This window comes from the organism of the source record quoted next, unplaced genomic scaffold, assembly GCF_019419815.1.
Source record: "Pyrus x bretschneideri cultivar Hongxiangsu unplaced genomic scaffold, Pyrus_bretschneideri_v1 Contig13, whole genome shotgun sequence".
NCBI classification, from domain to species: domain Eukaryota; kingdom Viridiplantae; phylum Streptophyta; class Magnoliopsida; order Rosales; family Rosaceae; genus Pyrus; species Pyrus x bretschneideri.
The window spans coordinates 4,187,805-4,202,666 of record NW_025999424.1 but is presented as its reverse complement, the minus strand read 5'-3'; the positions used below and the strand labels follow the sequence as shown (position 1 = coordinate 4,202,666).

Below are 14,862 nucleotides of genomic sequence, written 5' to 3'. Positions count from 1 at the left end.
CCAAACTTTACTAGGAAACTCATTCATAAGTTAATAAGTTATAACAGTGCTTTCAAATCCGTGCAGCGGGCGCACCTTCAGATCAGTTGAGGCACTGTATAGACCTACTGACCACATAAAAGATCACTAGCAGGAGCGGACGGAAGGATGGGAGGGAAGCCGTTCATCTGACCTTCAGATGAACTTTCATATTATAGCCCCCTATGCTTCCTATTTGATTCTCTGGCTCCGCCATTAAACAGGCAGCATAAAGGCATCAACCAAATTCAAGCACAAAACATTATATCAGGTTTATCAAAGATGAATATTCCACGAAAAGGGAGAAGATTAACATAGGACCGTAAGAACATAAAACGAATTCAAGCATAAATATCACTGTCAAGGATGAATATTCCAATAAAAGGGAGAAGAATGTAGGAGTTAATACCACCGCCACTAGGAAATTCATCCAACTAGGGAAGCTAGAGTTGCAGAAGTAGTACATATACAGCCTCTAGCACTGACATGTATGGAAAACTATGAATGTACACATATCATATGAACCGCCCTTGGGAAATTATTTATTCCAAAGTATAACAAGATTCACAATGTATATATGGATTATGAACCGTCATATCTCTACTGTTTAATTTGGGTACGTAAATTTCACTGCCCTATATCACCCGTACCAAACAAGTATGGTCACTGAGGACGAAGAAAGCTTTGACATTGATTAATCTTTCTAAGATAACACAAATAGCCTGATCAAGTTTTAGTCTACACAACTTAAACAAACTCAAACAGACGTTGGCTTAGAGCAATCGGGGCACGAAAAATGACCTCTAGCTTGACAATAGGTGCAAGAGATGGATCTTACTTTCGATCCTTCACCCCCAAGCGATTCATACATGTCGTCGATGAGATTTGATCCAAGCATTTCACCTTCTTTGATCAATCCAACTCCTCTACATTTTGAGCATGCTATCATCCTCAAGTTGCCACATCTCTTGCACATTCCCAAGGAACTGAACATCCAAAGGTTTCATACGCACAACACATAAATCAGAACAATAATCCTCGAGACACCAAATGGTGCGTTGGTGCATGCATCAAACTCCTTACTTGTTCTTAATAAATAAGGTTTAAAACAGACACTAATATTAGTCAAACACTGTCGTGTCATTTGGTTAGCAAATTTGGTGCCTGTAGCAATAGCATTACTCAAATCATGAAAAACATCTAATCATACTAGGAAGTTGGGAACTTTGCATTGCTAAGTGGGTTATTTGTGAAATTCTTGGAAACTAATCAGGAGTTGGTGAAGATTATAAACTCAAAACATTAGAAAGAAAGAATGGCGTTTAATGAGAATTAAGAAATGGGGTATTAGCAAGTGTTACCTGCGCTGAGAGGCGGAGATGAAAGCGTCGATCTTTGGGGCGGCAATGGTGGCGCAGAGGAGCAGAGTTCCGACTCCGAATCCGGCTAGCTCGCTCGCCGTTATGTTATCCATTTGCTTTGGTCTCCGTCCCTGCTTTCCTTTCCGAAGGGCCAGGATTTGCTGATAAGCGAAAAAACGCCTTATCTAAAGCTAAACTCTGATATAAATGATTGTCCGGAGCTATCAAACAACAACGGCCTATTAGCTCAGCTGGTTAGAGCGTCGTGCTAATAACGCGAAGGTCGCAGGTTCGAGACCTGCATGGGCCAATTGTTTTTTAAATTTTCCTTTCTGGGCTAAGTTTTAGCATTACGGGTAAATCTATCTGTAGCCCAACTACATTTTTGAGTCTTCGACAATTGTGTTTTGCAGCCCACGTTCTTCTCTCGCTATATTCTAGGAGCCCATAACTAATTATATCAATAGATTCAAATGATTAATAACATGAAAAAAATTAAGGAGATCATTTTTTCAGATTATGTATTGTAAACCATATAATATAACGGTTGATGATTGAACTCTTTCCTTAAATCATCCTAACAACATTTACCTTTACAACTAGTAGTCTTGCAGTTGATTTCACTCAGTTTCTTTTCTTTTCTTTTCTACATTTATCTTTTTACCAACAATTGTAAGGTAAACTTAAGAAGCGGTAAGATTTGTATCGCGGTAAAAATTGGGGAACGACCTGCATGTATCTTAATTAGCTCTTAATTTCCATTTAGTTGCAGGCTTAAATTTATTTATTACAGTATATATAATTACATATCGTAGTGGTATATGACCCAACTGATCTGAGTAGAGTGACTACTGACTGGATGCCTCTGATCTTTTGCCTTCACAATCAATCAGTTGTGGCTTCTAGTTCTACAGCCTGCCTACCTCTTGTCAATCAACTTTCAAATGATATATACTTATAAGTGGTCAACTCTAGGTCATTGACTAATTGACTGGTCAAGACTTTGTCACTTTAGAAGTCAATACCGGCCAAAGGAAGAAGGCCAAGGAAGAACATGTATGATCCATGTTTGACCTATAATCTGTTGTGAAAATATGACTTTAGCCCTTCAAACTCAATTTTCTTCATATAAAACCCTACATAACTTTTTTACTCAAAGAAAACCCAATGACTAGGATCCACATAAGCAAATTCATTAACTTCATATTAATTCACACATTTTACATTTTTTACATGCCTAAAATACCCCTATTACATACTTGATGTGGACAATTAATTGTAAGGAAATAGTAAATGATTTTGCAACAAGAAAAAAAAAAAGACATTAATGTTAAAAATTTATTGCATATTAATTTTTTAGAAAGGTTTTGAATTTTCATAAAACTATTCGATTTAGTTTTTTCACCCTACTCTTGAATACTTTTGAATTTATCCCTTTTTATTAATATATTAGAACATTGTATTTCATTATCTACATGCACATTAATTTACCTACAACAATTATACCATGGGTGTAATATAATATCTCTTTTTTACAATGATGCAAAATAATATACCAACAACAAAACGTGCCTAACATATGTACTAATTACATGGAAAATAATTTACCTATATTAAGAAGGAATGTAGTTCGATGCATAGTATTAAAAAGATTATGTTACACCCATGTTTATAAAACAATAAAACGTGCCTAACATATCTAACAATACATGGAAAATAATTTACCTACAAGTTAGAGAAATGTTATTTGGTTGGGTGTAGCATAAATTTTTTTAATAATTGGAAAAATTAAATATAACTAGGTGTCGTGTAATTTTTTTTTATATAATTAGAACAAATTAATTTACCTACCTACTCTTTGAAATGTTCATTTCCAATGATGCAAAATGTTCATTACCTATCTACAAATTAATTTCCAATAATTTACCTACACCAATTATACCATGGGTGTAGGTACCAACAACTAAACTTGCCTAACATAAGTACTTGTACATGGAAAATAATTTACCTATAACAAAAGAAATGCAGTTTGATGTATAAAATCAACAATATTATGTTCCACTCATGTTTATACAACAACAAAACGTGTCTAACATATATAACAATACATAGAAAATAATTTACCTACAAGTTAGAGGAATGTTATTTGATTCAAAATATATAATATAGGTGTAGTATTTTTTTTTTAAATAATTGGAACAAACTAATTTACCTACCAATTAACATGGATAAAATTGCTACAAAATATATCACGAAAAAAAAAAAAAACTAATTTTCTAGTTTAACATAGATACGGTTAATGCAAACACTTTTTTCATTTTATTTCACTTTTTCTAGTACTTTTAATTTGGCATAAATTTAGGAATTTGAAAAAGGGACCATAAAGTATGAGTGGCATGAGTGTAAATAAATTGCATTAATAGGTCAATAATGTTACTATATGTTTGCAAATTTTAAATTAGGGCTTAAACTGGATCTTTAAAGATAGATGGGTTTTTATCTAGAAATAATGAATTGTAAGGGTGATAGGAGCATAATTAGGCGACTTACTTAGCTTGTTTTCGTGCATCTATGTTGGTAATTCATAGTTATTTTAGTCCTTTATGCTTCTTTTGTGTGTTTTCAGGTTCTAAGGGCTTAGGGAGCAAGAAAGTGCATTTTGAGGCTATTTAGGGCACTTTTGGGCATGGATTGGATAGCTTAATCATGGAGCAAAGAGGATGGACGAAATTGAAGCCTTGTATGCTCTTTGGGGACATCAAACAAAGGGCCTAGCCCAATCAAACAAATCCTTTGAGCCATGGAAAACCTCTAGCCCAATCAAACATATTATGCCATGCAAACCAACCTATTTTAGACCCATTCTATGTACTTAAACCCTAGCCTTTTAAAATAGCCTTATTATCACTTCCATTCACTTATCACTCACCACATATCATTTACTTATCATGTCATTCACTTCCATTCACTTATCACTTATCAAAACCACCTATCATCACTTATCATCACCACATATCATTCATTTATCACTTAACATATCATTCATTCATCTCCTTATCATAACCATACACCTATCACTTATCACTTATCACAACAACAACCTTGCACATGCACTCCCATTCTTTAACCCAATTCCTTTCCAACATCTCACATGCATTTCCACCTTCCTACTTCATCATTTCATCACATTCTCCCTCTTTAATTCCACATGCATTCACTTCATCATTACACCACCATTCATTCTTTATTCCACATACACTCATCATCACACAACCTAGCTAACCCTACATGCATTCTTTATGCAACTCTTCATCATTCCACCATTCATTCTTTATTCCACAAACATCTCACATGCATTTCCACCTTCCTACTTCATCATTTCACCACATTTTCCCTTTTATTTCCACATGCAATTCTTCATCATTGTAGCCACAAACACCTTAAACAAATAGCCATATACATCTCCACTCCTCCTATAAATACCCTTGCATTTATTCATTCAAAAATCATCTCATTCACAACACAACACACCACAAACACTTCCTTAGCCGTGAGTTTCTCTCCCTTAGAATCCAAAAACCATCTTCCATTTCTACCACTCCTCATCCATTTCCATAATTCCCCAACACTTCCATCCCCCCAACCTACCTATCCTTAAACCTTGTGCTACAACAACGAGGAAGAGAAGAGTGCCTAAACGTTCATACAATTCAAGTTTTGAGTTGTTGGAATGTTTAGGTGTTTCTTTGATTTCAAGGTTTCATTTTAATTCTCTTTGTTTTGTACGTATGAGAAATGGAAGAAAAGAGTGCTTAAACGTTCATACAATTCAAGTTTTGAGTTGTTGGAATGTTTAGGTGTTTCTTTGATTTCAAAGTTATGACGAACTAAACCCCCTTTAGCTAGGGGGTGATTCGAAACTATGTTTATGTTTGTAATATGATTTGATTGCTTTTAATTACGTTTCATAAGTTGTGAATTCAATTTGTTTAACTGTTTGATTGATAACCTATTTATGTATGTTTATTAAGAATGAACGCTTAATTTTCATGCATGAATTTGACGCTAGAATATAAGTGAGTTTCACGTAATAGTTATGAACTTATATTCACAAGTAGTGGAGGTTGCTTATAAACAATCGCGTTAAACATATTCTTGGCATAAGTTTCATGCAATCATAGTAACGAATGCCTCGTCAACACTTATAGTTTTCATGATGCTTAATGATTCTTGCTTGTATCTCTATTATGCAATTCATGCAGGGAACTTGTGAGGAATGCTTTGGATTGTCGTATGCAATCATCCAATTCATTAACTTAAGGAAAACTTGACGGTTAATTTAAGCGGACCTAATTAACCCGGGGCGTTGAGAATTCATAATTTATTGAAAAGCAATTAGAAATCGTTTTGTATGCAAGTATAACATGTGTGGCGATGAACCCCTTACCTAGCTTCCCATCCATTCACTTCCGTCAAATCCATATTTACAATTTGTTTTGTTTCCAAGTTTCCATTTTTAGTTTAAAGTCGTCCAAATCCAATCCCCCTTTACTTTATTGTTCAATTTAGTTAGAAATCAATTTAGTTTGTGTTTTTGCATTTTGAGTCTTTTGGTTTGTCTTAGTGTTTTAACGTTTAGTTTCACATTCTTTGAGTTTAGTTTAGTGTTTTATCTTGTTTTTACGTTTTTGAGTCAGTTTCCAAGAGATTAACAATCCCTCCTAATCCCCGGTCCAGAACGATCCCTACTTATACTTATACTACAATTGACAAAAAGAGGGTTTAATTTGTGTGCGTATAAATCTCGCATCAAATTTTGGCGCCGTTGCCGGGGATTAGCAACTTTGCTAATCTCTTGGATTGTTTTATTTTCGTTTGTGTGTATATATTTTTAGTTTTATTTCGTTGATTTTAGAAGCACAACATGGCACTTGATAATGCTTACCTTTTGTCACAGCTCATGGAAAGGTCCCAAATGCAAAACGTTGATATATTTGATTTTCAATCAAGGAATAACGTGTTTTCCAATACTTACAATTCGGATTGGAGTGATCATTCAACTTCTATGTGGTGGGAACCTCAAAATGTTCAACAAGAAAGATATTGGGAGCCACCTCATATTCAATATGCCCAACCAAACTCAAATTCGTCAATAGATTATAATCAAAAGCTTAATGAATTAATTTGTTTGGTGCAGGGTTCACAAAATCAAGCTAAGGAGACTCACCAAGAAACATATTGGCAACCATATGAGGATTCATATGCACCACCACAGCCTTCCCCTCAATCTTCACATCCAAATTCAGGTATATCAAATTATTATAAGGAAGTTATTCAACAACTGAATTCTGTGGAGCAGGGCAGGAAAGCTCAACCATTTCAACAAGACGCATTTTGGCGACCAATTGAGGATTTCGATCAAGCAAAAAAGTTGGCTGAGTGGAACAGTCAATTTAGGCAGAATGCAGAATGCATGGAACAAATTCAAGAACAAATGGTTGAAGATGAGCCCATGGATGAATTGCTACTGCTCGAAGAGGAGGAGGATGCACAAGGCACGGCAAGGGAAGAACAACCCTTGCCGCAACCTCCCAATATTCCTACACCACCCCATTCAAGTAACGTTGTTCCAAATTTAATTATTTCTAACTTTGTTCCCCCAAATGCACCCTTCCCTGGCAGGTTCATGCAATCCATGAAAGATGAGGGGAAGAAAGACATCTTGGACACCTTTCCAACAATTCATGAGGAAAAAGTGGTTGAGGAGCATCTTGAATTCATCAAGGAGGAAATTGGAGTGGATCACACAGCCACAACCTTCAAAATGTCCAATCTGAATGAAAACATCCCTTGTGCATTTGTTGAATGTGCTGCGACTTTAGAGCCAATATTGCAGCCCATAGGTAAGCCATCAACTCAAAATCCAAAGTCGTTTTTGACTAATATGTTGTTGATGTCAATGATTAGGGCACCCACTCTTGAAATTCAACCATTGCCGGAACATTTCAAGTATCATCATCCATTCAATGATCAACTCCATGCCGTGGGTTCCATTAAGGCATGATTGTGTTCTTCGTCCGGCTGCAAGACGTTAAAGAAAGCGCTACTTGGGAGGCAACCCAATACAGTGAATAAAACAAAGCTTTTTCATTAATTTTCGAGAAATTACAAATGTATCTAACAAATGGAGATTCACAAAGGTTGTTTTTGTTTTTGTTTGCGTGAAGACCCACTACGAGGCAAAACTCTAGAAGCGGAAGGCATAGAAGCGGAAGGCATAGGAGCGGAAGGCATCGGAGCGAGAGGCATGGGAGCGATAGGTATCGGAGATAGAGCATTCCAGGCCCCAATACTTGGCGGAACGCTGGATGACCCAGGAAAAAGGTGCCCCTGGAAGAAAGACGCAAGCCGTTGACGATCACTTTGCATCCGACCTTGAGATTCTTGCATCTCATCAAGCTTCCTCTTCATACCCGACGAATAGTTATTGGCAAGCACATGTAAAGTTCTATTCTCGTACTTAAGTTGTTTGATCTCTTGTTTCAGGTTCTCCACCTCCGCCATCAAAGATTCAACCTGACGGGAGCGAGCAAGGAGGCGTTGGCCCATGTTTGACACAGAACCAGCGCACTGAACGCTGAGAGCCAGGGACTCTTGAACGGCCAACTCATCGGACCGTCCTGAAAGCAGCTGACTATCTCTGGGAGTGAGGAGGTTCCGAGCTACTATCGTAGCTGTTGTGGCGTCCTGCATCACAGAGTCTTCACCTGTAAGAGGACCGTTAGAAGAAAAGAAAGAAGGGCGCCATACGTTACCTTGACGCGGCACGCCCGTATCACTGCGGAGACTCAATTCTAAGCTAAGGTTCGATGGGTTTGCCATTTTTCAAAAGTGTTCAAAAAGAAGGGGTGGACGGAGTAAATTTTCAAAAGGGCCGGAGACGAGTATCAAGAATGGGAAATCTTCAGAGTATGTAAGTTGGTAGTGATCGATAGCTCTATAAAAAGCCAAGGCAACGCGTCCACCGATTCAAAAAGCCGGAATTTGAGGCGTAAAGTTCAGCGACGCTCCCTCGGCTTTTTCAGAAAACGCGTTCGACACGTGGAGGCCACCATCACAACTACACGTCTTTAGCCGACAAGCGCAAAGTTCGGCGACGCTTTCTCTGCTTTTCAGAAAGCGCCTGCTCAGAAATCGAAGAGGCGTCTTCAAAGATCGAAGAGTCGTCACTATTTCAAAAAGCTGGATTTGCGGGATCAAAACGTTTGTCGACAAGGGTAAAAGAACAGTACCACCACTTGCTATTGGGAAATCCCTATATTTGTCGACTTTCATCTTTTATGGCAAGGCAAACCTGAAGAAAATGCCCGACTCTTCCTCACCTCTGAGGGCGCACTCCCAGCAAAGCCTTTCGAATCACTCAATTTTTTCTTCTTCCCCAAAGATGATACCAGATGCCTGGAGTACAGATGACCCAGGAGGAAGCAGCACAACAAATACATGTGCTGATTCATTCACCGCTTCTTCAAAAGCAAAGGTATCTCATATCATCAAGGTCAAAAGCAAAAGTATCTCATATCATGCTCTTTCCCTGTCTTTTCCTTTGTCTTTGTTATTACTTGCATGGCAAAGTGAAAGAAGCAATCAGCCGGCACTTGGAGTCTATCTAGACTCTATTCCCTGGTTGCTTACCTAGCTTTGCTGAGCTATCCTCTAACCCTCTTCAATACGAATTGGAGAGATTGAACAAAGAAACAGATAAGAGGAGGAAGCTCAGACCTTCGGGGGAGACCAAAGGAAGCCTGCTGCCCAGTTCAAGAGTAGCACAAAGGAAAATCAACGATGGGAGCAGCGCAGTTCAAGAGTAAGCCTGTGGAAACTCAAGATGAAGCCTCACTGCAATCACCAAGGAGAAGATGGAACGAACACTCCATAACCAGATTTGCATCTCTAAACTCTTCTCTTTGTTAGATACATTCTGCCATGTTTAGTATGTTTAATTGCTGTTTATATGTTTGTTTGTGTTTAGTGTGGTTTTTAACATTGAGGACAATGTTTGATTTAAGTGTGGGGGAGATACTAAAGTGTTTTGATGCAAATTCGTAGGGTTTTATCCACCATAACTTCAAATGTTGTTTCTTGCTGTTTTTAAGTGTGTTTAGTGTGTTTTGACTTAAAAATTCAAAAATCACATAAAAATTTGAAAAACATGTTTTGAAAAGCCTAAAAAGAGTGTTTTGAGTCGTTTTTGTGTCGTAGGTCACCTTCCAACACAATGATAAGGATTTGGTTTCTAATTGCATGACTGTTAAAAAAAAGTTATAAACATGGAGAAAAGTTTGATTTACTCTTGGTATATGCTTGGTTATGGTTATAACGTATGAATTCACATGCAATCATAAAAGAAAAATTCGTTTTTGTAACATGCTTGAAGGAAGGAACTCAAACAAACGCTACAACCCTGAAAAACTTGAGCCTATAACGTTCTTTGGAGAGTATAATCTGTGATTTCTTGTTTTCTAAAGTTGTTGCATGATCTCATTATTATTTGCTTGGTTACTACTTAGAAGGCGTTTCATCATATAGTTCCAAATGCTAGAACTCATGCCCATTTCATTCAAAGCATGTTATTGATTTACATAACATATTCAAGATGAAGTTGTGTAATTGCCACCATAGCCAAATAACCTCACTTCCCATATTTCGTATATGTTGTAAGTTTTACCCCCGTTGAGCTTTGTTTAGCCTTTATTCTTTGTCAAACCACATTATCCTCACCTAGCCTAGTTTAGGACAATCCACACCTTTGTTCTTAGAAGATAGTGAGCATGACTTAAATGAATTCCTTTTGAGTTACATTATGCAAGAAAATGAGTGTGGGAGAAGGAATGCTTGTTCTTAAGTATGTTTTGAGTTTCAAAAAAAAAGAAAAACAGAAAAAAAAAAAAAGAAAGAAAAAAAAAAAAAAAAAAAAAAAAAAAAAAGCTTGAAAAAAATGAAAGAATGAGTGATTGAAGTAAGGGCTCAAAACACCAATTCTGGCCCTAAATTGTCTCCCTTTTTGTTCCAAAGTTGAGTTTTCATTCAAAAGTGAATTCTAAGTTGATTCAATTGCCTTGCTCACTATTTCTTTAAGAACCGTTGTTTTCCATATCCCTTCTTTGTTATCCACACGCCCCAAGCCCCATTACAACCCGTGACTTCAATCTTGAGTGTTATGTATTTCAATTGTGGAGTTTGAATTTGGTATGAGCATATGGTGTCACTGGTTCTCGCGTCTAAGTAGTAGCATTCCATTCATGAGATCATATCTAAACATGCTTATTAACTCCAGAAATTGCGTTCTTTGTGATACATATATGTGAGTGTTCGTTTTCATGTTTACATCAATCTTCTCACATATGACTAGATTAGGGTGTGTAGTTAGAAATTCTGAGTGAAAATCGAGTGCATATCTTGTAAGGAATTGAGCAAATTCTCTAAGGCATGTTACTACATTCAAAACATGGTTTTAAATGCTTAATTGTGAACTAGTATATGGTGACTATGATTAAGAATGTACTTAAGTGTGAAGATGACTAAAATCTGTGAGAATGATGATTTCTAACATGTCATGTGCATTGGAAATCCCTAAGACGGTTGTTGGAAGGTTTAGGTTGTGTTTTACTTGTTTTGTTTCGTTTCGTTTTGTTTTGTTTTTCTTTCTGTTTTGCTCGAGGACTAGCAAAAGATAAGTGTGGGGGTATTTGATAGGAGCATAATTAGGCGACTTACTTAGCTTGTTTTCGTGCATCTATGTTGGTAATTCATAGTTATTTTAGTCCTTTATGCTTCTTTTGTGTGTTTTCAGGTTCTAAGGGCTTAGGGAGCAAGAAAGTGCATTTTGAGGCTATTTAGGGCACTTTTGGGCATGGATTGGATAGCTTAATCATGGAGCAAAGAGGATGGACGAAATTGAAGCCTTGTATGCTCTTTGGGGACATCAAACAAAGGGCCTAGCCCAATCAAACAAATCCTTTGAGCCATGGAAAACCTCTAGCCCAATCAAACATATTATGCCATGCAAACCAACCTATTTTAGACCCATTCTATGTACTTAAACCCTAGCCTTTTAAAATAGCCTTATTATCACTTCCATTCACTTATCACTCACCACATATCATTTACTTATCATGTCATTCACTTCCATTCACTTATCACTTATCAAAACCACCTATCATCACTTATCATCACCACATATCATTCATTTATCACTTAACATATCATTCATTCATCTCCTTATCATAACCATACACCTATCACTTATCACTTATCACAACAACAACCTTGCACATGCACTCCCATTCTTTAACCCAATTCCTTTCCAACATCTCACATGCATTTCCACCTTCCTACTTCATCATTTCATCACATTCTCCCTCTTTAATTCCACATGCATTCACTTCATCATTACACCACCATTCATTCTTTATTCCACATACACTCATCATCACACAACCTAGCTAACCCTACATGCATTCTTTATGCAACTCTTCATCATTCCACCATTCATTCTTTATTCCACAAACATCTCACATGCATTTCCACCTTCCTACTTCATCATTTCACCACATTTTCCCTTTTATTTCCACATGCAATTCTTCATCATTGTAGCCACAAACACCTTAAACAAATAGCCATATACATCTCCACTCCTCCTATAAATACCCTTGCATTTATTCATTCAAAAATCATCTCATTCACAACACAACACACCACAAACACTTCCTTAGCCGTGAGTTTCTCTCCCTTAGAATCCAAAAACCATCTTCCATTTCTACCACTCCTCATCCATTTCCATAATTCCCCAACACTTCCATCCCCCCAACCTACCTATCCTTAAACCTTGTGCTACAACAACGAGGAAGAGAAGAGTGCCTAAACGTTCATACAATTCAAGTTTTGAGTTGTTGGAATGTTTAGGTGTTTCTTTGATTTCAAGGTTTCATTTTAATTCTCTTTGTTTTGTACGTATGAGAAATGGAAGAAAAGAGTGCTTAAACGTTCATACAATTCAAGTTTTGAGTTGTTGGAATGTTTAGGTGTTTCTTTGATTTCAAAGTTATGACGAACTAAACCCCCTTTAGCTAGGGGGTGATTCGAAACTATGTTTATGTTTGTAATATGATTTGATTGCTTTTAATTACGTTTCATAAGTTGTGAATTCAATTTGTTTAACTGTTTGATTGATAACCTATTTATGTATGTTTATTAAGAATGAACGCTTAATTTTCATGCATGAATTTGACGCTAGAATATAAGTGAGTTTCACGTAATAGTTATGAACTTATATTCACAAGTAGTGGAGGTTGCTTATAAACAATCGCGTTAAACATATTCTTGGCATAAGTTTCATGCAATCATAGTAACGAATGCCTCGTCAACACTTATAGTTTTCATGATGCTTAATGATTCTTGCTTGTATCTCTATTATGCAATTCATGTAGGGAACTTGTGAGGAATGCTTTGGATTGTCGTATGCAATCATCCAATTCATTAACTTAAGGAAAACTTGACGGTTAATTTAAGCGGACCTAATTAACCCGGGGCGTTGAGAATTCATAATTTATTGAAAAGCAATTAGAAATCGTTTTGTATGCAAGTATAACATGTGTGGCGATGAACCCCTTACCTAGCTTCCCATCCATTCACTTCCGTCAAATCCATATTTACAATTTGTTTTGTTTCCAAGTTTCCATTTTTAGTTTAAAGTCGTCCAAATCCAATCCCCCTTTACTTTATTGTTCAATTTAGTTAGAAATCAATTTAGTTTGTGTTTTTGCATTTTGAGTCTTTTGGTTTGTCTTAGTGTTTTAACGTTTAGTTTCACATTCTTTGAGTTTAGTTTAGTGTTTTATCTTGTTTTTACGTTTTTGAGTCAGTTTCCAAGAGATTAACAATCCCTCCTAATCCCCGGTCCAGAACGATCCCTACTTATACTTATACTACAATTGACAAAAAGAGGGTTTAATTTGTGTGCGTATAAATCTCGCATCAAAGGGCCAAAATCTAAAGCACCCGTGAAAATATGACCTTAGCCCTTCAAACTCCATTTTCTTTACATAAAACCCTACATAAATTTTTTACTCAAAGAAAACCCAATGACTAGGATACACATAAGCAAATTCATTAACTTCATATTAATTCACACATTTTACATTTTTCACATGCCTAAAATACCCCTATTACATACTTGATGTAGATAATTAATTGTAAGGAAATAGTAAATGATTTTGCAACAAGAAAAAAAAAACATTAATGTTAAAAATTTATTGCATATTAATTTTTTAGAAAGCTATTGAATTTTCATAAAACTATTCGATTCAGTTTTTTCACCCTACTCTTGCATACTTTTGAATTTATCCTTTTTTTATTAATATATTAGAACATTGTATTTCATTATCTACATGCACATTAATTTACCTACGAACAATTATACCATGGGTGTAATTCGATGTATATTAAGAAGAAATATAGTTCGATGTATATTAAAAAAAAGAAATAATTTACCTATATTAAGAAGAAATGTAGTTCGATGTATAGTATTAAAAATACTATGTTACACCCATGTTTATACAACAATAAAACGTGCCTAACATATCTAACAATACATGAAAAATAATTTACCTACAAGTTAGAGAAATGTTATTTGGTTGGGTGTAGTATAAATTTTTTTAATAATTGGAAAAATTAAATATAGCTAGGTGTAGCGTAATTTTTTTTATATATAATTAGAACAAATTAATTTACCTACCTACGCTTTGAAATGTTCATTTCCAATGATGCAAAATGTTCATTACCTAACTACAAATTAATTTTCAATAATTTACCTACAACAATTATACCATGGGTGTAATGTAACATCTTTCTTTACAATGATACAAAATATTGTATGTACCAATAACAAAACTTGCCTAACATAAGTACTTGTACATGGAAAATAATTTACCTATAACAAAAGAAATGCAGTTTGATGTATAAAATCAACAATATTATGTTCCACTCATGTTTATACAACAACAAAACATGTCTAACATATATAACAATACATAGAAAATAATTTACCTACAAGTTAGAAGAATGTTATTTGATTCAAAATATATAATATAGGTGTAGTATTTTTTTTTAAATAATTGAAACAAACTAATTTACCTACCAATTAATATGGATAAAATTGCTACAAAATATATCACGAAAAAAAAATTACTTTTCTAGTTTGACATCGATACGGTTAATGCAAACACTTTTTTCATTTTATTTCACTTTTTCTACTACTTTTAATTTGGCATAAATTTAGGAATTTGGAAAAGGGACCATAAAGTATGAGTGGCATGAGTGTAAATAAATTGTATTAATATGTCAATAGTGTTCCTATATGTTTGCAAATTTTAAATTTGGGCTTAATCTGGATCTTTAAAGATAGATGGGTTTTTATCTAGAAATA

The 14,862-nt window shown here is 35.5% G+C and overlaps 1 protein-coding gene and 1 non-coding gene across 2 annotated transcripts; one reads left to right on the top strand and one right to left on the bottom strand.

The window, feature by feature from the left end:
* Nucleotides 1–538: 538 nt before the first annotated feature.
* LOC103962740 lies at nucleotides 539–1,541 on the bottom strand. Its single transcript, XM_009375506.3, has 2 exons — nucleotides 1,380–1,541; nucleotides 539–1,004 (listed from the first exon to the last, which is right to left on the bottom strand). Exons 1-2 carry the CDS (start codon nucleotides 1,490–1,492, stop codon nucleotides 776–778), a joined length of 342 nt encoding a protein of 113 aa, XP_009373781.1. The 5' UTR covers nucleotides 1,493–1,541; the 3' UTR covers nucleotides 539–775.
* Nucleotides 1,542–1,615: 74 nt separating this feature from the next.
* Nucleotides 1,616–1,689, top strand: TRNAI-AAU. The gene has a single exon. It is a non-coding gene; the product is annotated as a tRNA-Ile (tRNA).
* The last annotated feature ends 13,173 nt before the right edge of the window (nucleotides 1,690–14,862 follow it).